The 27,856-nt window shown below is 37.8% G+C and overlaps 1 protein-coding gene across 1 annotated transcript in view; it reads left to right on the top strand.

The window, feature by feature from the left end:
• OTOG (otogelin) overlaps positions 1–27,856 on the top strand; it is a 94,789-nt gene that overhangs the window by 7,875 nt on the left and 59,058 nt on the right. The window contains exons 5-23 of the mRNA XM_041415095.1: positions 1,070–1,162; positions 1,386–1,540; positions 2,306–2,424; positions 2,797–3,002; positions 4,541–4,671; positions 5,513–5,619; positions 6,623–6,732; positions 7,540–7,665; positions 8,836–8,944; positions 9,778–9,824; positions 10,312–10,457; positions 16,123–16,255; positions 17,252–17,429; positions 19,177–19,301; positions 20,201–20,413; positions 22,024–22,189; positions 22,717–22,791; positions 25,269–25,312; positions 25,773–25,926. Coding sequence (XP_041271029.1) covers positions 1,070–1,162; positions 1,386–1,540; positions 2,306–2,424; positions 2,797–3,002; positions 4,541–4,671; positions 5,513–5,619; positions 6,623–6,732; positions 7,540–7,665; positions 8,836–8,944; positions 9,778–9,824; positions 10,312–10,457; positions 16,123–16,255; positions 17,252–17,429; positions 19,177–19,301; positions 20,201–20,413; positions 22,024–22,189; positions 22,717–22,791; positions 25,269–25,312; positions 25,773–25,926 — 2,437 coding nt within the window. The remainder of the gene's footprint in view (positions 1–1,069; positions 1,163–1,385; positions 1,541–2,305; positions 2,425–2,796; positions 3,003–4,540; positions 4,672–5,512; positions 5,620–6,622; positions 6,733–7,539; positions 7,666–8,835; positions 8,945–9,777; positions 9,825–10,311; positions 10,458–16,122; positions 16,256–17,251; positions 17,430–19,176; positions 19,302–20,200; positions 20,414–22,023; positions 22,190–22,716; positions 22,792–25,268; positions 25,313–25,772; positions 25,927–27,856) is intronic.

Below are 27,856 nucleotides of genomic sequence, written 5' to 3'. Positions count from 1 at the left end.
CCTTGGAAGTGTTCAAGGCCAAGTGGGATGGGGCTTTGACAGACCTGGTCCAGTGGGGTTGGAACAAGATGGTCTTTAAGGTCCCTTCCAACCCAAACCATTTTAGGATTATTTCAAGAATGATGTATTTGTAAAGATAAAGAAAAGAAGGCTGAGCCTTCAGTTTGTATCTTCATGAAACCGTTTCTTCTGAGCAACCTGTCTGCTTTCTGCAACAGAAGCAGTCTGTATTCTAAAGTACAAAAACTTCTATGATTGCATAATAGCAAATTATTAAAATTAAAATCCTTTCCTAAACATACTAGCAAAATACTAGCATACTAGCATACTAACATACTAGCAAATACTAGCAAAATAAGTAAATGGATCACAATTTTTTAGAAGATTTAATCATTAAGTTTAAATTTAGTAACAGGAAACTTTATTTCTTCTTGTGCACGTTTTTCTTTATACTGTGAAAAATTTTGCCATGTTTTGATAGAGATCTTCATAGGGAAAATATAAATAAAAAAACCAAAACAGAACAACACCTCCCTCACCCAAACCCAAACCTGTCATTGCAAGTCAGAGATCTGTGTCTTTATGGAAAGTGTTTGTGGATGGTGTACTTGGAAGCTGTGAGGTGGAAGGAGGGCAGGCAGGTAAGGATACATAGCTGGGATCAGAACACATGTATCTGTAAGGTAGCTTGCTCTCCTCCTGGCAGAGCTTGCCCATAGGGTGTTACTTGTGTGTGGATGTAGGCTCTGGTGTTCTTTGTGGTGCGTACTTGTTCACTTCCTCTAGTCGCTGTTTAAAGGACTGGAAACATGTCAGACCAACAGATGTCACAGACATCTTAATTTGGCTTCTTTAAAGGTGCAATAGATTAATGAATCTGACTGTATAACTCAGCTTGAAGCCTTCACACTGTTTCATTTTTGTGGGCCCGGTTAGGTTCTCCATGACCTTATTGCTAAATTAGCAACTCCTGTCATTCTCAGAGTTACATTCAGTGAGAGAACTGGGTGTTAAGAAAGAAAACTATCAGACTTTATTTTTGACATGCCTTGTTTCTTTTTCCTCTCAGATTCTCTTGCATGTTTTAATGGAGGGGAGTGTGTGTACCGAGAGCTGTGCAACTGCAGTCGATTTAACGCGACGGGGCCGCGATGCCAGACAGGTGTGCAAAGAGAGAAATCTGACTGGGTTCCTGGGCTTGCACTCGTGTTCCCACAGCTACAATGACTACTCTCTGCCTAAAGCTTCCCTTCATGCTGTAGCATTTTCTCCCTCCCTTCTTTTATGTCATTATATTCACAGCATGTGGCATGCACTGCTCCACCTCGGCTCCTGTCCGTATCCAAAAAACAGCGCTGTGTCTCAAGTGACTCTCCTTTTGTTAGTGTACAACACAGGTGCTGAAAGAGATCATATATGCAGGACATGGGGCCAGTATAACTTTGAAACTTTTGATGGACTCTATTACTACTTTTCTGGAAAATCCACATATGCCCTTGTGAGACACGCTGAACTAGATGAACAGAGCTTTTCCATACAGGTAGGGAATGGCACTTCTATGTTCTTTTGAATTGTTGTTGAACATGCTAATAATGTATTATTTTTAGGAGATTAAAAATAACTTGAGATGGTAATAGGGGGTTGTAAAATGTAATCTAGAGGTGATTTTAACATGATATGGGCTACGTGTTACCATAGCCTAGGATGTAAACAGCTGGAATATGTCGCTATAGAGCGCGACACGGAGCAAAGCACCAAGACTCCATCAGAAGGGTGTGCAAGAGATTTGTTACAGCAACATGTTGCTTTCATAGTTTTTCAAGATATTTACATTTACTTAACAGAAACATACATTGCCCATTGGTCATAAGAAAAAGACTAAGTTCTCAATGGGTGAACAGGGTGCCACGTCATTCTGTGAGCCAGCTGAAGTCTGTAACTTTCTACTTGCTCTCTTCCATCACGTTGTCATAGTGATAGCCTTGGTGTGTTCCTTGAGAGAGATCCGGGGCTTTCCTTATTTCCAGAAAGCCTTCGCTGGCTCACAAGAGCAGCACGAAATGTCTTTCCCACAGGATTGTCAGGAATAAGACTGATGTGTGTCTTTCCAAAACCTTCTTTGTTCACTCAGAGCTGTGAAAAGACAACTCCATGACCATGGCTATGAACTGCTCAGTTTTTTCCACAAGAGGGGGACCAAACTTCTTGTTCCCATGCAGAGTGCAGATTTGGGGGTATTAGTTCTGTTATGTGTTTATTATTAAGAATTTGGTTAAAATGTTGATTTTGTGATTTTATTTGGCAGGTGAATAATGATCCTGAATGCCATTCTTCTCCTTATTCCTGCAAAAGGTCCATTAGTTTATTCTTTTCTGGAGATGAACAGATAAGGATGAGCAGTGAAGTCACCTACAAAGGATTTGGGTAATTGCAGTCATGTTTCTCATGCTGTGGTTACACTGGAGTTAATATCATGGTACCATTTTGATAAGAGATGTAAACATGTTCTTTGGTAGACTGAAAAAGCAACCAGACCACAGCTGCAATAATTACTCTCCATTTACAGAGTTGTGTCCGAGAAAGGTGATAGCTAAATTAGTGGTATATAGAATTAAATATAATCATTGGCATTCATGATCTTTGCTGTTATTTGCAAATTTATTTCATTTAGTGGAGTTATTCAGTATTTACATCATGGATTTTCAGTTGTATGAGGAAGGCATCAGCAAGTAATTTCTTTTTAATGGTTACATTTCCTAACATAATATTATTTTTGGTTCTGTGTTGTCATTCCAGAGTAAAATTACCTTATGTTATTGGAAACCTACACATCCAGAAACTAGCTGGATACTTCCTGGTCAGGCACCAGTATGCCTTTACCCTGGCTTGGGATGGTACATCTGCAGTGTACATCAAAATGGCACCAGAGTACCTGGGCAAAACCCACGGACTGTGTGGGAACAACAATGCTGTTCTGCAGGATGATCTGGAAACTAGTTATGGTGAGTATTTAAGATACTTCCAGTTGTGCAATATTACCTTCTTAGTTTTCAGTTGTAATGCTGATTGAATTTAAGATGGGTGACTTTTGAAATGGAAAATAGGTTATGGAGGTACTTCTGCTAGATTATATTTACTGAAGAGGACCAGTTTCAGTGTAGGTGGGGCTCTTGGGAGGAAGATTTTAAAGCTGTCTTACTCAATTATCTACAATGGTATTTGTATTTCATTTTCCTGGGACCTGAAAGGTAAAATCTGCTTTTAAATGTTCACTGCCCTTTTAGAAATTTTGTGGCCTGTGGAAGCCTGAGGTATTGCTATTGGAAATAAATCAATAACTAGTAAATCAAATTAATGAAAACTGTCAAATCATGTTTGATCTGGCATTTCATATGTGCTAACACTTCCAGAAATAATCAGTGATCTTTCAATGTCAACTTCAGACACTTCCAAAAGGCTTGGCTTTCAGTAAATAGTGAGTGAAGACATCTATATAATGAGTAAGGAAAAAAAACCAACCAAAACGGGGGGAAAAAAACAGTCCTTTGAAAAGTATCCCAAGTGAGGCCATAAAAACTTCTGGAGATACTGCTTTGGGCTGTTTGACTGTTGGCTCCTGTTTAACGTGAGGATATTTCTGTAGAGCAGTCCCTCAGAGCTCAGAGTGGATGTGGTTTCCTCTGTTTTTGGTGCATTCCCCTCAGTTTCAGAAAGCACCAGCCCTGCCCAGTTAACAGTCATTACCCCCACTGATACTTTGCTCACTAAATCAAGGTTTTTATACTAACACCAAGATCAAAGGGTCATTTCCCCAGAGACTTTTCTCTCTCCTCTCACCTTTCTTAGTGTCTCCAGCACTTAAAGCTGCATTTGTAGCACAAGTGAGTGAATTCACTGTGCATGAGCTTTATCCACTTGGCTTGGGGAGCAGTAGAAGTAAAGATGTGCCAAGATATGCATTTTTGGGTAATCCAAGCAGTAATCAATGCCACCGCCTGTACAAGGTGGATAATAATAATGATGGATTAATTGGTTTAACCCTAGTGTGGACATTTCTACTTAAATAAGAATCACACCCATATTTGGCTAATTCAGACAATAATTTTGTACCATTGCAATGACCCAGGAGTGCCTCACTTTTCTAGGGTTTGGACTCCCTGTTGGGCATTCTATCATAAAGTAGCAGCATTGACCTATATATTATTTATTAATTTAAGATTTTTTATTAAACCTTTTCCTTCCTTTATTCCATTGATGGACTAAGGCAGGCGTAGTCCTTCTCCCTTAAATCCCTTCTTTGCCAAGTTGCTTAAGCTGTTTTCTGCCACCTGAAAACCCACTTCTCTAGTTCCTTTTAAAAGTATTTTTTTGCTTCTTGAAAGGACCAGATTGATTTCAGCTGATTCACTTGGTATTGGGAAGGGTTAGGTGTTCTGTTCTTGGTGTGCTTTGATTATTGAAACGTTTCCCTGGGAAATCCTATAGAAACACTGTTGTTCTTTGAAGTGACTGTGTGATTCTGTGTGTGTATCTTGTGTAGGAAAGCTGACAGATGATGTAACAGAATTTGTAGAGAGCTGGCAGGAAAATCCTCCACAAGGAACACCTGACTGGGACAAATCTCTTCTCAGTGAGCCACCGTGCCTGACACAAAGCCACGAATCTCTGCAGGTTTGGATCAACACAAAAGGGTTATTGACATAGCTGGTGATTCTAATTGGAGCAAGAATTTGACTTAAATTATTCACTGAAAATTCAAATTGACAACTTTTAAAGCTTTGAAGGAGACTGGAAATATTAGCATCTTTTTTGGGAGAGATTAATTAAAATGCTTGCTGCAAAAGGTCTTCCCTTGTCCTCTCATCACGCACTGCCCTTCCCTTTCTTTTGTATTTAATTCTTGATATGTTCCAATATTATGCTGTCTGCATAGCAGCCAAAAGAACTGCTTGACTATGAAGCTGAATGAGTCACAAGTTGTAAAATGTGGGATTCTTCTAGAACTTATCCATAGGAAGGATAGAAAGAAGCAGGGAAGCAAAACCAGAGTCAGAGCATTATTTGCTCTGTCATTATTTGCCAGTGTTTAAAAAGAGAATTATTGTTGCTTTTTTCCATGACTTTGAAGCAGTTTTTCCTTTTAATTAGTATTTTCAGGATACAACCCTTAAAGTGCTTTGAAGCTAAAGCTGGTGCCAGCTATGGTTTATTTCTCTTGCCTTTTACTGTATAATTCAATTGAAATGAAGGCTTTTTCAGATTGTCTTGGCTTAGTTGCAAAATTATCTGTGCCCTTTTTGGGCACTGCTATGACCTTGGATGAAAGATTCAATGTTATGGAAACTCTGACATGGAGAGCAATGTATTACTAAACTCTGCTTCTGTTTGGTGAGAGGAAAGTGATTCCTAGACACAGACAGATGTCTATTCTGATTTTCCAGAGCATTCTATTTTATTCTGCTTATGTTTATTTTTGCAAACCTCATTACAACAGCTGTCTCTTTCATTTCAGAGGGCATATGCTCTGTGTAATATCCTGTTACATCCCCCATTTAAACAATGTCATGAGTATGTGAGTCCTCTTTCTTTTATGGCAAGCTGCACAAATGACCTCTGCATGTAAGTGAATGTTTTTGGGTAATTCAAAGCTTTTATAAAAAAAAAAAAAAACCACAGTCCTTTTGTCATAAGAATGAATTATAAATATTAAATGAACTGATTTGTGACATTCTCTGCATGTAAGTTGGTAATTCAAAGCTTTTATAAAAAAAAAAAACATGGTCCTTTTATCATAAGAATGAATTATAAATGTTAAATGAGCTGATTTGTGACATTTATCTAACATTGTTCTGTTATTTTACTTTTCTCATTTGTTCTGGTTTTACCACTGTGGAATGCTGTGGAATTGTTCCTGTTTTCTTTGGTATAAGAATGATCAAATTCAGGCCCAGATATTTTCCAGTTGTGTTAGTCTGTCTCCTTTGAATATGTCATCTGTTTTGATTCTGAGTGTGCAACATCCTTAGGTGCTTTCTGCCGTTCTAAAGCCTCTTACTATAGTGAAAAGTCAGAGTCAATGGGCAGGTTTGGCTTCTGCATGCTGTATGGTCATCCATTGAAAAGAGGAATTTGATAACCATTTGAACTTATGCTAACATTTCATAATCTGCTATACTCCTGTTCTGAGCAGTTTTGACTAGTTAAATTAAAAAAAAATAAGGCAGGTCAGAAGATAATTTCCATTTCTTGTACCCTGGTGGCTCACTGGTAGAAATTTTACACTTCCTTCTTGTGACTTTTCTGCAAGATATTACTCCTGTAAAAATTAAGAGCTTTACTGAAGTCTCCCTATACTGCTGTATTTCAGGCTTTTGTGGAGTTATTCAGGGAAATAGTGTCAGGTCTCAAAAGTATTGAAACTTACATTGATGACCTCTCTTCGAGGGTGGCAGGCAGTTTTTACCATTTTAAGACTTTTAACCCAGTCCAACAGCAGAGTACCTTAGAACATTGTTAAATTAGATTCAAACAGCAAGGCTGAATGCAGTGCAGGAGCATTCATGAGGTTATGATGGTGTGTTTGAACGGAGGTATAAAATATGTCACCTTTTGTTTGTGTAAGGTCAGCAGCTGATGATGCAACTTGGTGTCGAGCGCTCACCGAGTACGCCAGAGCGTGTGCCCAAGCAGGAAAGCCACTTCATGGATGGCGTCTGCACTTCCAGCAGTGTGGTAATGCCCCTGCTCCTCTACTTGGAAATGCTGCTTGGTCCTTCTGTTTTGAAAAGGCTGCCCTTCATAGTTTCAGTTCTTTGCCTTTCTCCAATTTTGGGCTCATATAATTCATAATGAAATGATTAAGTGAGTCAAACTCACTTCAAGGCTACATAAATGCAATGGATTTTCTCTTTAATATGTGCAATTTGTACTGAACTTTTTAAAATTTTATTACAAGGTGATTCTTTAAGATGGTTAAACATTTTTATTTTCATGGAGCTACTCTTTCAAATATTGCCAAAGTTTTCATGGCTTTGTGATATATAAAATGTATGTCACGAGTGTTAAAATCAAATCTAAATTGCACTTGCATAAGACTTCATCTTACAAGTCACATAATGTAAGTTTGAAAGATGTTATCTGACTTGGTTGCCTGCCTGGAACACAGGACCAAAACTGCTTTGTCATCCATGATGGAAGATTTCCACTGTGGTTCCAAAAAATCTCTGTTAATGAGTGTCCTGACTGCTTCTGATGATGGTCTGGGAATCTAAATAGCTCTCTGCTGTGATAAAGTATGGTTTAAGATTATTCCTGCTTGATGCACCTTTAATGGAGAGAATGTGAATATGTAAATATGTGCCAGTCCTCTCTGTGTTAGGAAAGCCATTGTTTTAGACATCGTTTAGTGTTTATCTAGAGAACAGATACTCAACTGACATGCCAGAAGATAGGTCCCTGAAAGGAGCATGTGCAATCCATTGGTGCCCTGTGACAGTAGCTCTAGACCTTTTCATTTCTCTGTCTGTTCCTGTGTTTCAGTCATTGCCTGTGCTGAGCCCTTGGCCTACAGTGAATGCATCAGCTGCTGCCCTGTTTCCTGTCACCAGCAGTCCCAGTGCATTGGCAGTGAGCTGCACTGCGTTGATGGCTGCTACTGCCCAGATGGTGAGTTCTGCTCCTCAGGGACACACCTGCTTCCACACAACGTTCAGGTTGTTCCTCCCCAGGTTTGCATCCCTCTCTGACCTACCCAGATTGAAAGCAGGAGCTCTTTATAAACTGAGTGCCAACAGTGTGGATAACTGACCTTGTTTTCCTTACTGACAGGAGCCTTTTCCTCCCTCTAGAAAGTAGGAATAGGTTTCAGCTCAGGTCCACATTCTAGCTGTACAGCTACACAATTCCAGTGACAAATGGGATTTGCTCTGTTATTACAGGGCAGGCATCCTCCTGCTTGTGGTGGTTGCTGTTTGTTTCTTGTTGGTTAGGGGGAGGATTATTTTGGTGGCTTGGGTTCTTTTGTTTTACATTCTTTTTCCTGGTTAGGGTGCTTAGAAAAGCTCAAAACCATTGCATAAATAAAACTGATTCCTGTGGCCAGGAACAGGTTTTGAAATTGAGGCTTTTGGATTGTTGTACCATTCTGGCAAGTGAGGTCTTTAGCAGTGTGGTCTGTAGCAAAACTTTGCCCTCATCACCAAATTAGATTTTGATATCCAGTTTTCCCCTAGTTATTGGCTTCTGTTTAGTACCAAATTCCATCTAAAAGAGGACAGAGAAAGTTATGCCATGGGTCTTCAAGTCCTGCCTCTTATATGTATCCTGATTATTTATAAGTTTAATCATATTTGTCATAAATTATGTCTTTTATGGTAAAGCCTTTTTTTTTTCCTGGTCCTCTAGTAAGAAAAAAAATTATAGTAATAAGGAAAAAAGGCAAAAATAAAATCAGTAAAATGAGGACCATAGAGGCAAAGATTTGTAGATGTGTTAGAAAATAAGCCAAAGGTATTCAAAGCAGCATGGCCTGTATGTTTGGGTTTGTTATTTTGTATATGTGTGGTTTCCTCTCCTTCTCACCCAGTAATTAAATATTAGGGTTTTTTTAACTATGTTTACTGTATCTCAAGAAATTTAGTGTCTTGATCCCTGTAATATAATTTATTTAATATAATTCAAATGCACTTCTTTTGGTGAAAATGACTAACAAATAGTCTCGAGATTTATTATCATACTGAAATTACCATTGGGGTTGTTTTTGTATATAATTGTTAGTGCTCTGTCAGCCATTGTCATGGATATTTCACTTTTTTCTTGTTATTTTATTTCTTCTAGGCTTAATTTATGAAAATGAATTGTGTGTCAAGCCTATGGACTGTCCTTGTGACTACCATGGAAGTTTCTTTGAAATGGGTTCAGTGGTTTATGAAGAATGTAATAACTGGTAACTTTTCTTACCACATTGTGAACTAAATCTTTTAATGGTCATATGAAACAGATTCTTCAAGGCCTATTTCACTTAGGAATTGGATAAACTTGATAAGTACTCACTGTTTCTGCATAAAAAAATTCTATTCTGTGTGTGTTTTGCAATTAAGGAAAAGATAAACTATTAAGCTGTTCATGTGGAAGAAGGGAAAATTGCAAACATTGCAGAGAATACTGTAGTATTTAGTGCTGTTTTTCACTTTGGATTCTCCCTTAAAAATAAAAAGAATCTAGAATTCAAAATCTTAACAGGAGAACTATGCTGAGTTTTTCTCCTGTTTGTATGGTCTCATTGGACATAAAGAGCCTAATGTAATTGTGACAGTAAGCTGCTGTTTTGGAGTTTAAGTGAATTTTATGAATTGAAAATAAAAAATTACAGGAAGAGAAAGTGCCTTTTATTGGATCACCTTAAGTGAAGAAAATGGATGAGCTTACAGATGTGTGGCTTTTTTTTCCCCCCAATAATTCTTATCTGTAGAAGTCATAAGATTCAAATTACTTGTGTTTATTCTTCTCAGTGTTATTAATCCTTAACTTTTCTAATGGTTATTAAAGAGCTAAAAAGAAATGGTAGTGGCACTGGGTGCATGGATGAAATTTCACGTGATCATGTCCTCATGACAAGCTTCCAGCCATGAAGACAGTGCTAACTCTGTTGTACCCTTGTCTAAGGCTCTAGACACTTGGTGCTCATTCCATAGAGAAGGGATGCAGGAAGAACAGCTCAGGGACAGTTGTGTATAATTCACAGAATAAAAATATGAAAACTTTTTGTTTTTATTTCAGCACCTGCAGTGGAGGAAAGTGGATCTGTACAAATTTTACGTGTCCAGGTATGTGAAAATCTCAAATACTGTTTGATAAGTCAATTCTTACTTCAGTAAATATTACTTTTAGATGTTAATATGATGTTTCATTATGTAATTTGCATTTTTACTTCAATCCACACACTCAGTAGATTAAATATTAAAATAACTTGGCTTATCAGTTAAATGTGTTGATGTTTCTGAAAATCAGTTTTAAGAGCCACAGATCAAATACCCATAATATATAGATGACAGATATTATTGCCTCCTTCTGGGGGAGGAGCTGTTCAGGTATCCTGGCTGGGCATCAGTAGGAACTCCATAACAAAAACAAGGGAAAGTTTTGTTTCCTAATACCTGGCTGTAATATAAATACAATTTTGTAAGCTATAGAATGTATCAGAGTGTATGAACTCTAAGCAGTAATAACTGTGGAGAATTACTCCACATAATTCTCCACAGAGAATGCTGTCTTTACTGCAGATTTAGGTGCATTACTTATGATGTTTTTCAGCTGAATGCTCAGTTTCAGGAGACACTCACTTCATGACCTTTGATGGGCGCAAATACACTTTCCAAGCCACCTGCCAGTACATCCTGGCAAAGAGCCGCACGTCTGGAACGTTCACCGTATCCTTGCAGAATGCTCCTTGTGGACAGGTAGGAATGCTCCTTGTAACCTTGGTCCTGAAGGGTCTGTTAATTGAGGGGAAAAAAAAACATTGAAGAAGAAAAGCAAGCTACAAGCCTATGCATGTGAATAGCTGATACTAAGGGAGCTATTCAAGATAATAATTAGGGTGGTCTTATTTTATATTTGACAGTTTCTGAAGCTGTGTACAGGCATCACCAAATATTTTGTCTGCCTTATGTCCAAGACCCATTCTTTCCTCTATTTTGTGTATGCATTTCTGAGCATGTATTATAAAACCAGGTGTGAGGTGTGGAACACTTGTGAGGTTTTTGACTACAAAGTTTCTTTTTTTTTTTTGGTCTTGATAGGGCTTATAATTTTCAGGAAGTTATGTCAAGAACAGGTCTTAAAAATACATACATGGTATGGGAGGTGCAGGTGACTGAGCTCAGCTGTTTTCTGGAATCAGGCTTTTCTCGCTGTCTGAGTTCTACATGTGCATGTAAGGGCAGGATTTGACCCACATTTATAATATAAGTCATGATTACCAAGCTGCTGGACTTGCAGTAGGAGAGAGTTTGTATCTCAGCCAGATTTATGTTCTGTCTCCAATGGCCTTCTGCAGTAGTTTTTATTTAGAAGCAACTGTGCAGGCATGTGAAGAGTATATAGCCTTAAATATGACTTTGCTGTAATTCTAGACCATCTGTATATATTAGGCCCACATTATTACATAATTCACATAAAATCAGATTTAGAGCCATTGCTTTGTACTTCTGTGGAGGTAACTACATCAGATTTCTTTTTATGTTCTAAGTAAATGTATGATTCTATAAGTCCTTTTGCATTAATGATTACAGTCACTCTTCTCTGCAGTTTCCATTGTTCATGCACTTGAGATTTCCTTGGGGAAATGAAATGGTTATATAAGTTGTCATGCTACACTTTCAAAAGGTGTATTTCAGTAGTCGTTTTCTATTTCTGCATTTTAGCCTACTTCTCTGGAGGATAGAAAAGACTTAAGTAGAAAGTTAGAATGAAGTTGCAGTGACAAGTTCATTTTAATAGAAATTATTTATTGTCAATCCAGGTAAGAGACAGGAGACTGAGTGCAGGGGAGTCCCCTGATCTCGGTGGTAGAAGTTGGGAGTAAGAAAAATAGTTTAACTGGATAGAGACCAAATATATATTTAAGCAATTTGATGATCCAGAAATAAATGTCTCTTCTGTGGTTCCTAGGAGGATACCAGGTGAGATATGTGATAGGGCCTAGAAGTTACCACTATTGAAAAAGTGGATTCCTGGGTAGCAAATAAAATTGCTGTATAACACTCTAGCAGCTTTTCCTCTGTGACCTAGAAGTGTTACAGGGAGGGCTGCGAAATGAAATGTTGGTAAGGACATTTAAAAAAACTTCTAGGCTTTAACCTCTGTGTGCATTATTCTTGTGATCCTGCTAGTATTTCCAGTTTATAAGAACAGGCTGTTTCAAGATGTATTTGTTTGTTGTTACAATTTCCCACTTCAAGTGCATATTTTAGTTAGCTTGGTTTCATTTTAGCAAGTTGCACTGGCTTCGTTCTGTGCTAACCTTGGAATCCTGAGGAGCTGATTAAGTTAATATCATCTCAAGTAAAAAAAAAACCAAAATAAAAGAATAGCTATGAAACAAAATATAAGCATAGGCATACATCCAGTGTCATAGCCTTAGAATTTTGCAGAGTCCAAGAAGCTTGAGAAAGGTGGTTGTGTATTATAGCTGTACTATATCATGGAAGAGAAGCAAAGGAAATCCCCAGAGAAACTGTCTAGGCAGCTTTTTTATCAAAGGAGAGTTGAGGCCAGAGTGGCTTCTTGCTGAAGCTCACAGCAAGGTACCTTGCAGTCTGACAAGGTTTTCATTGGAAAGCCCATCAATAGAGCAAATTTTATTTGTTGACAAAGTTTATATTGGAAAGCCCCTCAATAGAGCAAATACCTCCTGTGGCAGTGGGCAGAGTATGTACGTGTGTCTCATTCCCTTGTGTTAGGAATGCTTTTCTGTACAAAACAGACAGAATTGTGCTTTTTGGCTTAGTTGATGCTTTTCTGTACAAAACAGACAGAATTGTGCTTTTTGGTTTACTTGTGGTTAATTTTTGTTGAGGAAAGTCATAACCAAACTAGTTGGCTTTCTGCCTCACTGCTGAGATTGTGCAGTGCCTTGCAGTAACTCTTGCCTTCTTCAGCCTGACTTAGTGACTTTGCTTAATGTGTCTCTGTGACCAGGTGGTTTGTAGGTAAAAAACCCCAGATTTTCTTGGCTTTTACTGCATGTTCAGCTTCATACTTTACCTAGCCTTTAACAAAGGTAACCTGACCAGTCCTAGCAGGTATAGATTTCACAGAGGTCTGAGTAAAGCATTCTGGATGTTAACAGTCAGGTAGGTAATCAGCGGATTATGGGATATGTCCCAGGGCTACATGCTGCTGATTTAATTATCAGTGTACAGGTGGTAAGAGGGTAGTGAGAACAGGTTTTGTAGTATAATGCAAGTTTTTGTAGTATAATGTGGGACTTCAGTGCAGCTATTCAAGTGTCTAATTATCAACCAGCTGGTACCACTTGGCAGAGGAGCTGTCTTTCAGTTCCCCAGGCACCCTCCATTATCTTTTTCACCCATTTATTAAAATTAATGAATTGAAATAGGAAGCTAAAAGATTTGCAATGTGGAATCTCATATTTCTTGATGGTTTGAGATTTTATATGCTTCTTTAAAAAAGCCTTATCACTCCCATCTCATTCAAGCAGACTAGAAAATGTGGAAAGAAAATACCTGGGGAGATTTTAGCTTTCTGAATCACAAAGAATCCAGTCATCCTGAGCCTTGGAGTTGGTGACATAAACAGTCATCAGGCAACAAGTTATTTCAAAATGATGTGAAATTTTGTTTAAGCACTTTCTGGAAGGAGAATCAGTCAAGTGATCAGCACAGCTTAACCTTATCTGAGTTTCAGGTGACAGCCTCACTGGCTTTGTAGTTTGTAGGATGAGAATATCTTCTGAATATAGATTTTTTTCTTTTTTTTTTTCTTTTTTTTTTTTTAAGTATCTAGTGAGAGAAATGGCCATTCCTGTGAAAACACTTGCCAAAAGCTGGCAGAGGCAGTGCTGTGAAAGAAAAAGTCTACTGGAACAGAGAACAATTGTCAGGCAGAATTTCTCCTTCAGTTTAAGGCTGAAGGAATAATGAAGCTTTTGTCGAAACTGTGTAGTAATGTATATACTGTGGAGGGTTGTTTTCTTGGTTCTCCTCTGCTCTTCATGCCACCTGCCATTCTTTAACTTCTTAAAAGACCAACAGTATTGTCAGTCTGTAGCTATTGTTGCTGAATGAAATGCACAGAAACCTAATTTCTTGGTAAAGAGGCAAGGCAGCAAGATCAACTACAAGTACATGGTTTCACGAGGCAGATGTCTGTCTTCACTGTCACTCCAGGAGAGCGGGTTGAGCTGATAAAATATCTCGTTATTTTTATCATTTCCCATTTTTAAGTTTGATTTCATCATTTCATCTGCTGGTGAGAGATCACTGTTGCATTATCTAGAGACAGCGAAATTCTGCATTCGTTTCTTTATCTTTACACACCACTGTGTCCATGGTATTTGAAAAGCTGTCAGGTGATCTGCTCTGCTGCTAATTCAGCATCTGTCAGAGCCACAGGGTTCTGTCCTGAGATCCTTGCAGCACTAGGAATGGTTTTCAACAAGCAGGACAACATTTGCCCTGGATTAGACAAGTCCCAGTGAAGGTCAGAGTTGAACAAAAGCGTAAATCTTTGAGCTGAGCATTCTGATCTCTTTACACCATGAACAGTGCTATTCACTGTATAATTTTGATGTTTGTGCAACTGTCCAGATCTTGACTATATCTTTATCACTGCCACTTTCAGCACTGAAGATGCTTAAAGATTTACTGTTTCATCATTAGTTGTTCCTTCACTGGAGGCAGAGGGGCTGAATAATGCAGCCTCCAACACCTCTGGAGGTTATTCCTTGGCTGCAGCACAGTTCCAGATCCAATCAGTGTGGAATGTTCTGGAGGGAGACCTAGACTGTTCTTTGGCCAAGTGATTTCAGACACGTCTGTATATGTTCTGGTATATAAGACTGTTTTAAATTTGTGCTCAAAATGGATTTGGTAAGAGATGTTTTTGTTGCAACACTGAGATATTGAAGATTTGTAATCGAGATGAGAGGAAAATGAACAAATAGTCTGACAAGAGCAGACCCAATTTTTGTCATTGCTCTGGAATAGCTGTGAAATGGTTACAAGGTCTTACAGTGAAGGAGGCTGAACAGAAGAAACAAGAGCTGGATGCTTCCCCTCTTGTCTGCAGATGGCAGGGAATGGACAGTCTCTTAACTTTATCCAGCCACACTAAGCCAGTGGAAGTAATTTGGTGTCTCAAGCTATGGTAAAGAGATTTGAGTGTAGTAGGAGTGTCAGAAACCCAATTTCCTTCTGGAGCAATGACAGAATAAAATGTAGACTGGGATTCTCGTGTCTTTCAGCATGTGACAAGGTCAGTGCTGACATGGGGAAGTTTGAGTCTTCTCTTGATCCACCTTTGCACCTGATTGTCTTTGATAGAACATTTCTCTTTTTTAAAAAAACCTAAATATTGATCAAAATCATCCTGTAAAGAAAAATGTTAATCTGCTGTAATTAATGTACATACTTTAATAAGCATTCTTTCCATACTGACATAGGAATTGGAAGAACCTGTAGTTATTCTGGAAAGTGGAAGTCCTGTCCTGAAAATTTTGATTGTAACTGAATTCTGTTACACCTCTCTGTTAATCACCTCTCTGACTCATTTCCATGTTACTTAATAGAGGTATATTTGTTGTAGAATTTCAGTTAATTAGCTGCTTTTGGTACTGTTGAAATGAAGTTTCACTGAAGAGTCTGGGTGTAAAAAAAGTAATCAGGATTGATCTAGGATTTTTTAAGAAGATTTCATCCACACTGCAATGCAGTATTTATACTCTTGTGTTTTTCTATGTGACATTTTGACTTGGAGAAGTGAAATGCAAATAAGAATAAGCAATGGTAGCAGCAATAAGTAAGCTGGGTCAGTTGGATGTTGTGATATTATATGCTGGCATGATGCTGCCTTTATTATCAATATTCAACTACAGAGCTTACGAACATGTTCCATTCTACAACTCCCCTCAGAAATAACGAACTTAAGTTCTGTTTTAAATAATGATGCACAAGATGTTTTTTTCATTAATGCTTGCCTTTAAAATAATGTTATGTCTTAAAATATGCTTTAGAAGAACCTGGATGTATCAGCACACGTTAAAGTACAAATCTGGAGTTTGCTGCACTGCTCAGCAGATAGTGCAGCCTTGTTAGTGAGCATCAACTCAGCCTCAGTGGGCCTTTAATCGAGGTGTCTCATGAATTGTGTGTGTCTTGGTACTGAGCTGTGTGGGAATTGTTTAAATTTCTTGTTCCAAATCCCGCTTCTGTGCTGTATTTGCATAGCATGTTAATGTCATTATTAAACACATATGGGAAATCATTCAGGATACTGATTTTTCTTACTTAGCTGTAAGGCTGCATGTTTCCTAAGTGTGTATCAAAATTTTCAATGCCCACTAAGTATAATTTTTGTTGCTTGCTTTGCTCTCACTTGCAGAACCAGGATGGATCATGTATCCAATCTGTCAGCCTTATTCTTAAGCAGGACCCCAAGAGGCAAGTGACCCTGACCCATTCAGGAGATGTTTTGATCTATGACCAGTACAAAATTAACCTGCCTTATGCAGATGGTAAGGAGTAATACATAAGCATATAACTCTTATCAAACACTAGACCAGTATTTCAATGGCGTTTGTGCATGTTGTGGTACTGTCAGTATTGCTAACACACTGAAGTTAAAAGGCATATTTTAGTGTAAACATTGTTATTTCTTATGAAATGCTTCACAAATTAACTTTTGGTGTATTTTTTACACTAGTGGTAGAAGTTGTGCAGTAGCTGCATTAGGATAGCTGTTTCTTACATTAAGATTTTGTTTATTTTAACAAGTCCAAATGCCATCCCTCACATTTGCAAGGTTTTTTAGTTCTTGCCTGAGGGGAAATTCTTTCCTCTGATTCTTGAATTGAATAATTTCTTCCATTTTTGTAAGTAACTCACATAAATTTAAGCAGGAAGAACTCTACTGCCCCTTAGAGATGAGCTACAGATTTTCAGACAAAAAACTTTTTATTTTGCTTTGAGTTTTTAAATCTCACTGTCCTGGATATGTGTGGCATTCTGCATAGGTATATATGACTATGAGACTCAGTGTTATCTTTAATGAGAGTTTTATTTGCAAATCATCAGTACGTTTAGCACATTTGATTAGTACATTTAGTACATGTGATGTCTAGGCCTTGGCTCTTTGGGAATTTCACAAAAAAGATTTTAATGTAGGAATTATGTTCCGGGCTTTAGGATTAGTTTGTCTTCAAAAAAATGGTCTGCAATGTTCATATCTTTACATGGATTTAGTTTAGTTTACCTTTGTGGCTATTTCAGTGAACTCTCAGTGCATTTTAAACAAGGGTGATGAGTCTCACAAGTGTCTTGTTTTGCTCCTAAAATTTCAAAGATTTCTTCTTTCACAAGAAATCAATGTTAAGAGGAAAATAGGGCCTTAATAGCAAAAAAAACTTACATAAAAGTGATATAAACCAACACCAGTGAAATGACAAGAAACAAAATGTAAATTTCAAGCAGGTTTCCTTTGCCTTTCAACAATCTCTGTTTTTACTCCCCAGAGTTTTTTGAAATACGGAAACTGTCCTCTGTATTTCTGCAAGTGAAGACCCAGATTGGGTTACAGATCCTCTATGACAGAGAAGGACTGAGGCTTTACCTTCAAGTGGATGAACGGTGGAAGGACGACACCGTGGGCCTTTGTGGAACCTTCAATGGAAACACAGAGGATGATTTTCTGTATGCAGAGCTGCAAGATTTCTATCTGCCAGTATATGAATATCTGTAGTTGAAGTGTTGGATCGAGTGTGTACTGAAGCCGAAAAGAGAGATACCAAGAATAATTTATTTTGAAGTTTTTCATTAGTGAGATAGATAGTAGGGTTCAGTTTGCTAACAGAAAATCTGTAGCTTCAGCTACAGGATATCAAGCCTTGTTTTGCTAGAAATATTTTAATATAAAATTCTAGTGAAATATATGTGATGCACAAGGGCTATTTTACCAGAAAAACGTTGTCCAAAATATAGCCTATATACAGAATGTTCTTCCTCTCTGCAAGACTCCATCTCTTTCCAGCTCCTATTTTCTCCTGTGAGTCCTGATCTGTCTGTGACAGAGCCTCCATTGTTCAGTGCCTGCAGACCAGCAACAGGAATTGGCTGCTGCCTGAGCTTCCCATCGTTCTGATGCAGGGAGAAGTGCTCAGAGCTGCCTGAGCACCGCGGTCAAAGCTGCTGTTTGCCCAATTTTTTTGCAACATGTATCTCACAGACACTAAAGAACAAATTGGCTTCCTGCGGATTAGAGTAGCCTAATGGAGCTGGGAGAAGAACACAATATAGGACACAACAGGGTAAAAAAAGGAAATAATAGAAGAATTATATGCTCTCAGAGCAGCTGGAATTTTCTAACTCAAAACTAATAGGAAAATGGAAAATTTTCCATTGTCGTTCCCATTTAAAAAGACAAATACACAAATATACCAGTGGAATATTGAAGAGTTTGTGTTATAGATTAAAAAGCATTATCAGGCTATTTATTATTTATAATGAGACTAGGAAATACATAGGCAGCATCTCAATGAAGACATATTATTTATGTAAAGCTACCTAAAATATTTCTCTGTTTGACATATAGTTTTGTAGTTTATTTTTGACAACAGTCTTTGGATTGCTCTCATGCAGATGTGAAGCTGTACAATATTTGTTAAAAAAGACCTTAAACCTGGGGTCTTACAAATTGTTCTCAGACATAACACAGACTGTGGTATCGAGGCATCTTGATACAAACAGAACCTGATCCACAGCAGATTTGGGAGACCTGCCATGGGCAGAGGTGTCTCTTGCAGCACCTTCACTCCCAGCTGCTTTAGCAGTGGCCATACTCCTGTTTGCGTGCCTCATGCAATCTTTGCCCTCAAGTAGAATGCTCCATATTTAAATGCACGGTTCTGATCCTTCTCTCTGTACAACATTACTGTGCCAGGGTTATTTTGATCGAAGTCTTTATCGTTCAGCTTCTGTTTCCTAAGCCTCACAGGCGTCTGTTCAATTGCTTTTGCAGTTATACTTCTGGAGGCTTGGGTTTCTTTTCTCTTTCCTACAAGGAATAAAGGGCCTGGGAAATCAGCAGACAGGAAACTATAGGTAGAGGAGAGATTAAAAATGGATTGGATACCACTAAGGAACCAAAAGGACAAATAAGAGAGTTCAAACTATCAGGGCAGTGATGCTCCCTGCTCTCTTATAAGAAAGGAATTTTGTATATTTTGAACTTTGCTTCCTTGAAAGTCTCTAGGAGACATCTTCTGTTTTGTTTCTGAGCCTCTACAAATAAAGGAGTCCTGAAACTAATGATGATAGTTCTATGGGTGAGTGAACAAGAATATGGAATAGTGAGAGAAGAGCTTGAATCAGAGGGTGTAAAAACTGAGGCCATTCTGCAAATTCACTATGCCTTGTCTGACTGACTTCTGTTTTGTGAAAGATCTCCAGTTGGAGTAACAGAAAGCACTCCAGAGCTGTTTGGAAACACGTGGAAGACTTCATCGGCGTGCGTTCTTGTGCACGACAGCTCACAGGTGGATCCGTGTGATGTTCATCTGCAGGCAGGTGGGCAGTGAAGGCAAATTCTTACTGACAAATGCATTTCTACTTAGTACATCTGCTGTGCCCATTTTCCTAGTTGGATCAGGTACAGTAATAACCAGTCCCATCCATTAAAGAAATTAGTACCTAGGAGTAGTACAGAGGCTGCTCAGTTCACTCCCCTTAAAAATTCACATTGTGTATTGTTTGAGGATTTTGTAATACTTGCACTGGTGTTTGAAATAGATAATTTTTATTTCTGGTTTGCAGTTACACTGTGTTAAGTCAGACATGCATTAAAGTTTGATACAATGTCTTGTGTTGGTGATGCTGCTAGTTAAGATGGAGCCTCAACACTATTGCAGTATTCATTTTTGAGAATGCTGAAAAAATCTAAATACTTGGTTTAGTTGTCTACTGTGGAAGAGAATGAGAAGGATAAAGATGCTTATGCTCTGCCAGCCTGTAGAATTAGCTGAAAGAGAGCATCCAGCTGGGATAACATGCAGGTGGCTGATGCTGTGAGGACCACAGATGGTCACTAAGTCATCAGTTATATCTATTTCACAATTTCTACCGCTTCTTGTATTGACACTAAGCACTTGTAAAGACTGCAGAGGTAGAATATTAAAGTTTTCCCCGTGATTTTCAGCAGTGCTAGGGAATGGTCAAGTCTCCTGCTACAACATCACTTGTCTTTTGAGTATTTACACAATGTGCTGTGTTAAAAAGTTGCATTCTTGGTAACAGATTGGGACATGAATGTTAGTCCTTCTGTACAGCTGTATAGATAACAAAGATAAAGAGACTTATGTGGCAGTGATATATAACCATGATTGGTTGCATTGTGTAGAAGACACTTTTTGTTCCAAGTCTTTTTAAACTCCCTCACTGAAACAGTTTTTAATCTGTTATTTGTGTAGCCTCTTATGCAGCGGAAGCTTGTAGCATCCTTACGAAAGATCTTTTTGCTCCATGCTACCCCTATTTGAGTCCTGTTCCCTATTTTGAGCAGTGCAGAAGAGACACTTGCAAATGTGGACAGACTTGTTTTTGCTCTGCTCTGGCCCATTACGCTCATCACTGCCGAAGGTTTGGAGTTGTAATAGATTTCAGAGGAGCTGTCCCAGATTGTGGTGAGTTTCCTGTCACTTCTAGACTTAAATAATTAGTGCCTGAGGACTTTGTAGACAACCAGCAAATAAAAATTAAATCAATACAATCCTTTAAATGAGAGAAGGATTAATTCTAATTAAGTGTAACCTTTTGCACACAAGACAAGGTTCTTTTTTTTAAAAGAGTGTTCTGTCAAGACAGAATTTGTACCAGCGCTTTTAGGGGATTTTTCCTTTATAATTTCCTTTCTGTAGTTCTTTGACTTATGAAACATTATAAATATTTTGAAAGTAGTCAGAGGGCTTCAAATGTATACAGAATTCAAAATATGTCAGTCCTTATTTTATGGCATTGCATATTTCACACTCTATAGATATTATTCATGAACTGCATAAGTAGATTTCTTTGCCTTGTAGATGCTAGGTTTATCTAATTCTTTAAGTGAACAAGATGAAGAATTAAGTATTAAGCAGTTTTAGTTGGATTGTCTGCTTCTGCTGTCTAACAATCTCTTGGCTTATTCTCTTGCTGTCAGTGACACTGAAATACACAAAGTGCTGAAGCAAGTGTTGAAACTTGGTGTTGTAATTTAGTTTAAAATGAATAGAAGATTATAGAATGTATGTATTTTTATAGATAAAGGTGATGTCTATTAACTACACCATAAATCCTCACAAGCAAAGCATAATATTAAATTCCTTAGTTTATATTAAATTTCAGTGATGCAAAAGATATTGATAGGGCATGTTGGGGCCTCACATATATTTTAAAAAATATAGAATTGGAAACCCTATCAAGCAACCTGAAATTGACACCCCTGATGTAGGTCTGGCTCTGTTAACAAGTCTGAGAATCTTTTCAAAGGAGCATTGAAGAACTTAACATTTAGCAGTTGTCATCACGTCATGTAATTATGTGTTTTAATGCATGATAAAGAGGATTAAGTTGGTCCAGCTTAACCATCTTAAACTGGAGTGTCTGTATGTATATCTGACAAGGCTGCCTTGTTTGCATTTATTAGGGCATGAATGGCTGTGTCCACTTATGATGGAATGAGTCACTCAAGCCATTTGATTTTATTTTACTTTTTTGGAAACAAATATAGTTTTCTTACAGTATATTTAAAAAGTCATTGAAGCATTGAAATATGTTAATCTATTAGTATTTCAAGAGCTTCCGTGGTTTTTTTAGTAGAAGTTTATAAGAGACAGATATATAGGTATATATATATAAAGAATATTTAATATGGTATTGTGCAACATCTGCAAAGTAGATGCTTTATTTAAAGCTTTTAAGCATTTTATTAAAACCTTTTAAGATTTTCTTTTAAGGTGCTGTGCATTTCCAAAAGCCCAGGCACAAATGCCAAGTGTTTTTAGAGTTAGAGGTAAAAAGGCTTCAGCTGTTTGCTTTCCACGGTGTAAATCTGGATTAACTGCACAGACTCACTGCACTTGTTATTACTGTGGATTTACATCTGTGTAGTTTACACAGCATAGTGCCAAGATAGCAATTTTAGCAGAATTTAATGTGATTGGGAACAAAATAATGGAGATGTTTATCAGAAAACTGTTGGGAGGTCCTTGAGTCTCTTGCTCCGTAATTTGAGAGATTTGTTTCGTTTGGACAGCTCTTTCATGTCAAGACACAAAGGAGTACAGTACTTGTGTATCTACCTGTGGCAGAACCTGCCAGGCACTGTCTGTGCCAGAGACATGCAGCAGTGATTGCGTTGAAGGCTGTGCTTGTCCCTCTGGAATGTATTTGGATGCCAGGACTGAGCGATGTGTGCCGAGGTGGGTAAAGTTGCACTTCTGATAGCCACACTCTGTGGTTTCAGACCACCACACTTGCAAGTCAGAGTGGAAAACTAATTACCTTGAGCCCTTCTAGATGATATGCATCTGTAAACTTGACAGGGTCTCAGAATTATGCAGAACTAGTGTCTGTGTTGATAAAAAATAGCTTTTCTATGACATGGACACTCATCCAACATCATCAGTGCTTCTTAATTGCTACTTTGTCTGATTTTTGGCGTGTGAGAGATACAAAACATAAGCTTCCATTTTCCTACTGATTTAGTTTGAAGTGTCCTTGAGTTACATGGCAGTATTGAGATCAATTTCTTGCATTAAAAAAAAAAAAACCAACAAAAAAACAAAACAAAACCAACATGTAGCAACTGCAAAACCATTGGCTAACCAAAAACCCCTCACCAAAACAAACAAAGCAACTGAAGTTTGAACAGCAATTAAATCAATGCGAATTTTGTCATCTTTTTTCGTTTTGGGTTAATGAGTTACGTGTTTTTCTTCTGTTGTAGAAATGAATGCCCATGTTATTTTCAAGGAATTGACTATCCCCCTGGAGAAAATGTCATGACATCTTTAGGCAAATGGTAAGATACTAAATTGTGTTTTTACACAACTAAATTGTATCACATTTTTAAGAGCTCTATCAAATAATTTTGGCTAGTTTGTTGGGTTTTCTTTTTGTTGTTTTAGTTATTTTTAAATGAAACCTACAGAATAAACCTGCATCAGTTTTCTGTGTTTGACAAAAGTCCTTTAGAACTTAAGCTTTCCAGGCTGCTGTGCTTTGTAATGCAATATATCGAAGTGCAAAACAGAAAGAAAAGCCACAATGATTTCTTATATCCATACTTATGTGGAGAGCTCCAGAATAGCACAGACATTTCCTGACTATCCATAGATCTTCATTGCTATTCTCCTTCCCTTTACCAGATTCTAAATCCACTTATGAAGAATTATTAAGAATCTATCTTCCACTAGTATAGAATAATCGTAAAAGAGCAATGTGGCTTTTATCAACTAAGAAACAACACAAAAAACTGTCAGCTGCAGCCAATGGTAAATAAGCATCTCTGTTCTTGTTCCTCACATTTGGCATTAGTTCTTGTCCTCTTGGTCTTCCATTTGCATCATTGCAGTCCTGACATTAAAGAAGAAAGCTTGTTAGGTGATCCTGGCTCCTGCCAGCTGCATCCTTTTCAACAGTTGATTTCTGTCTGGAGAAGGTTGAGTAATGTGGACAGCAAGGTCTGTAAATAACAAGCTTTCAGAAATAATATCTGAGCTTGGACTGCCTGTATCAGTTGTTACAGCACTTAATTAAAAGCAGAGCAGACGGAATTGTCTGTGATAGATCAGTGTAGCACTTCAGTTTGTTACCAAGGCCACACTAGAGATTGGTGCTGTCAGACTCCTTTTGCAATGGGGCACTCAGTAAGCACATACACTTGCACTTTCTCTCTTGTCAGCAGTCCATAAATACTGACTATTATAAATCAATATCTTACTCATCAAGTTAGCTTATTTTTTTACCTTAGGGCAGATTCCCTGCAGTGTGCCAGGCAGCCCACTATGCATATGAGGCCCTGCAAAGGCTGGGTGCACGGTTGCCTGCCCTGCCAAGGTGTTTTTGTTTAAAATGTGCCAAACAGCCCTGGCAGCCAAGAGAAGGGGCTTCTCCTGGTAAATCTTTTTATTCCTCCTTCTTGGAGGTCTAGTTCAGCTGCTTTTGCTGACCCATGTGATGGATATATGGTTGAATGCACATCATGTGATGATCCACAAATGTAGTTTTTTGTAAAAAATTGCTGTAGACAAAAATCCTCTTTGTGTTGATTTCAGTGGAATTGCTTGGGATCTGGCAGCTTGTTTGTTAATAAAATTAAAATCTACTAATTTAGAACTATAAGGATGTTAGCTGGTATTAGAGATCAGTGTCTCGCATCTAGTCACAATTTTTGCTTGAGGTGTTTTTTAATAAGGCTATATACAGATCTATTGGGGGGAAAGGCTTTCAAATGCAGAGGTATAGACTGTCAGCTCCTGTGAATTGCCTTGTGCTAAGTAATGCATTAGGAATCATGTAGGAATACATGTGTGGATGAACTGGAAAAAAATGCTGTGTGATGAAGTCTTTTTTTATCTGTCACTTTCTATTAGAAACAATTAAGATCTTTATTATGTTCTCCCCATCCTTTATTCCTCTCAATTGCTTCCTATTGGGAACTTCCCACTTTCAAACTGGAATTTCTTCTCTATGGAATGGCTTTTCTGCTCTGTTGCTTTCAACAAGTTCTTTAAAATATTTTCATTGATGTTATATCAACCTTTGAGTTGCCTCCCTCTCTGTTCCTTTTGGTACTCCTTGTCCTCTTGCCTGAGTGATTCTGTGCAGTCCATGAGTGCTTTTCCTGCAGCGCTTTGGGGTCCATACACAGCTCCAAATGTGCTCACAGGGAGGCTGTAGCACATACAGAATTTGATTCTGAATCTGCTGACCAGCCATAGGGAGTCCTGGTGATGCTTTAGCTAAAAGAATGGGAAAGTAGTGCTGGATTTCATGGCCTCAGGTTCTTTAGTGATGACCAGGATCTGGATCTCAGCCAGCACTGTTACAGTTTTCCCTGACAATGAGCTGCAATAGGAGCTGCTACCATTTTAGAAAAGTACTGGACTATTTTGGCTCAAACTAGAAAGGAGCAGACAGTGTTAGTTTTCTCAGTGTTTCCCTGCATCCAGTATCCTGGTAGGTTGAGTTTTATGCAGCTTGGAACTGTTTCATGCAGGAGAAATGTGTTTTGGGGAGTAATATGGGGGCATATTCCTTTAAATATTTTTTTCAGCTCATGCATCTTTATGCAAACTTTTTTGCATAAAGCAAAAGTTTGGAGTTTAACTAACGCTCTTAATGAGTTAAGGCAAAGCTTATTCACAGTTACAATGTTCAGTGCAGACATTTATAAAATTATTTTCTATTGACTTATTCTGAATTACTAAATAGAAGATATTAATATATTTTAGTTCTTCCTGCCTCTCAGTACATCTTTGTCTATTTCTATTGCAGCCATTGCAGGGATGGAGTAATGAGCTGTGATAACAACATAATAGGTGAGTGAAGGGAGAGAGAAAAGATACTTCAAGGCCAACGAATAAATTTCCTCCAGTCTTGGTGGAACCCCTTGTCTGAATTAAAAGATAGTGCAGTGTTAACCCAGAATTAACTTCTGGGAGGGGATGCATAATTATCTGTGTTTGAAAGTAATGCTCCTGCTTTGTTCCAACTTACTGTTCAAAATACTGTTAGATCTGAGCAACTTTTTTTCCCCCAGTATTTTAAAATAAAAACTTTTTCTGCTTGCTGATGCAGATGAGCTTAGCTGTATGATAAACAGCAAACCTCCAGTAAGGCAAACAAAGGTTAGCTTTGCCCCAGATAGTGAGGAGAGGCAACTGAGTGTTACTAGTACTGCTGGATGTTATAATCTCTGTTACAAATCCTTATTGCGCACATTTACAGAATGCAAAATTTCAGGTGTGAAGACTAAAGCATTTGTCCATTGTCCCCCAGCACACAGCTGCCCAGCTGGACAGATTTATATTAACTGCAGTAACCCACACGTGGATCCCGAGCTCAGCAGAGAGAGGACTTGTGAGAACCAGCTGCTAAACCTCACTTTCTCAGCACACCTCCCTTGTGTGTCAGGCTGTGTCTGCCCACCAGGGTGAGTACAGACAGATTTGCGTTTTCTGGTACACAAACATGACTGAGTAGTTAATAAAATTTGGACAATTTGAGATCTCAATTGCTGAGCATCAAACTTGTGAAGGCTTACCCTGCAATACTGGCTGTTAAAATCATAATAAATGCTAAACCAAGAGACAAGTGGAGTTAAATACTTCATAATAATATGATCAAAAACCAAGAATATAGAATGGCATTGAAATAAGTTGATTCAATTTGTGTTGTTACAGTAGAATCGTGCTTATCTACATTTTTTTCATAAATCTAACCTCTTATTTCAATATTTGGCTGAGGGAGATAAGTTTATGTATTAATAGGCAGAATTTTCAGTACTTTTTCCCTCAAAAGGATCTCTTAAGTCTTGGGGATTTATGCTGGTAATGTACATGGAATCAAGCACTGTATTGTTGAGATAATTTGGATTACAAAAATAATAATCTGTTTAAATTATGCTAGTCTTGATATTATCTAATTTCTTAAGCACATAGCCTGAAGTTTCTTGGTGTTATAATTCTGAAATAATTTGAGTTGTTGAAATATCTCAGCTGAAGTCGGTGCAGTCATACTGAGTGATATGTGGATATTTCTACCTCATGATAAAATATTCCTTCTCAGGATTTTGGGATTTTACTTTAATACTCAGAAACATGAAATGTGAAATGGTTTTTATGAAATTGAACCTGTAATTAGTGGCACTCATACTGTGATAGCATATTGAAAAGTGCTAAGGTAGACTTGGAAATTAACTGGAGGCAGATATTGTCAGAATTGCAAAAATTCACCCTCTTGGACCGGGCTGGCATCTTTCAAGGCTACCTTCAGCAGCACTATGTGGCTGGCAACTCAGATCATATAAACTTTTTATTCTCTGCTATTTTGCTGTGCATAACCTCTGAGCTTGTGATCTCTACTGCTTCCTGATGGAATTTAGGTCAAGAATGTAAGCAATTAGTTTGGCTTTTTTTTATTTTTTTTTTTTTTTTTTAGTATTGGAAGACTCAGTGTCAAGTGTTGCTGATCCCAAAACTCTGATAATACGGTTTTGTGGTTGTAAGAGGCAAAATGTTATAATTTCCTAGGGACAAAACCACAAAATTAAGATAACTTGTCTTAATTGTAACTTTAGAAAACTGTATTCTTTTCTACAGTATATTCCTGTAGAGATACTAATACAAAATTATTTGTGTTTGTTTTGTTGCGTTTGTTTGGGGGTGTTTTGAGGGTGTTTTTTTTTTTTTTTTTTTTTTTTTTTTTTTTTGAGGACGTGCAAAGAGAGGTTTTTTTGTGTTTTCAGGACTTTACCCTGGGTGCTGCTTAAGGCAGAACTAGGAAATAGTGTTGCAAGCCTAAGATTTGAATTAGGAATGTCAGTCTGTACTGATGAAGTAGAAACTTAAGTCATTTACGAACTTGTCAAAACTGGTGTCTTTTAAATATTCAGCTCTAGTAGTCCTATCTTGATTATATATTTGTTTTTATTTGAGGTTGCTTTAGGAAAAACTAAGACGATCCTAAAGGTTTGTGGTTTTCTGGTGTGCTTTTGGAAAAGCAAGAGACTTATGCTGTCTATTAACTATGCAGGTTTTTTATTTAGGTAATGACTCATAATTGTTTAGGAATTTTAGTAAGAGATGCATTTGATAGAAGTTGGATATGAAGAGCCCTAATGCTTTAAGTCAGTAGCTGAATTCACACTACAATGATTCATGCTGCAGATTGAACAACTTGGAGTCAGAGCCAGTATAGCACAATAATGAAAAATTTTAAATTCATTTTTTGGAAGAGAAAAATGGGTAAAATACCATCACCTTTATACACTACCTCATCCTGTGTTCGTGTCCTTTCACGCAGTGCAGGATTCAAATGCACTGTGAATTTATGCAACTTGGAAATCCCTTTTCTAGGCTATC

Source organism: Onychostruthus taczanowskii, unplaced genomic scaffold, assembly GCF_017590055.1.
Source record: "Onychostruthus taczanowskii isolate IOZ18803 unplaced genomic scaffold, ASM1759005v1 scaffold49, whole genome shotgun sequence".
Taxonomy (NCBI): Eukaryota; Metazoa; Chordata; class Aves; order Passeriformes; family Passeridae; genus Onychostruthus; species Onychostruthus taczanowskii.
Note: the sequence above shows the minus strand (reverse complement) of the source record. Positions and strands in the feature narration are given on the sequence as shown.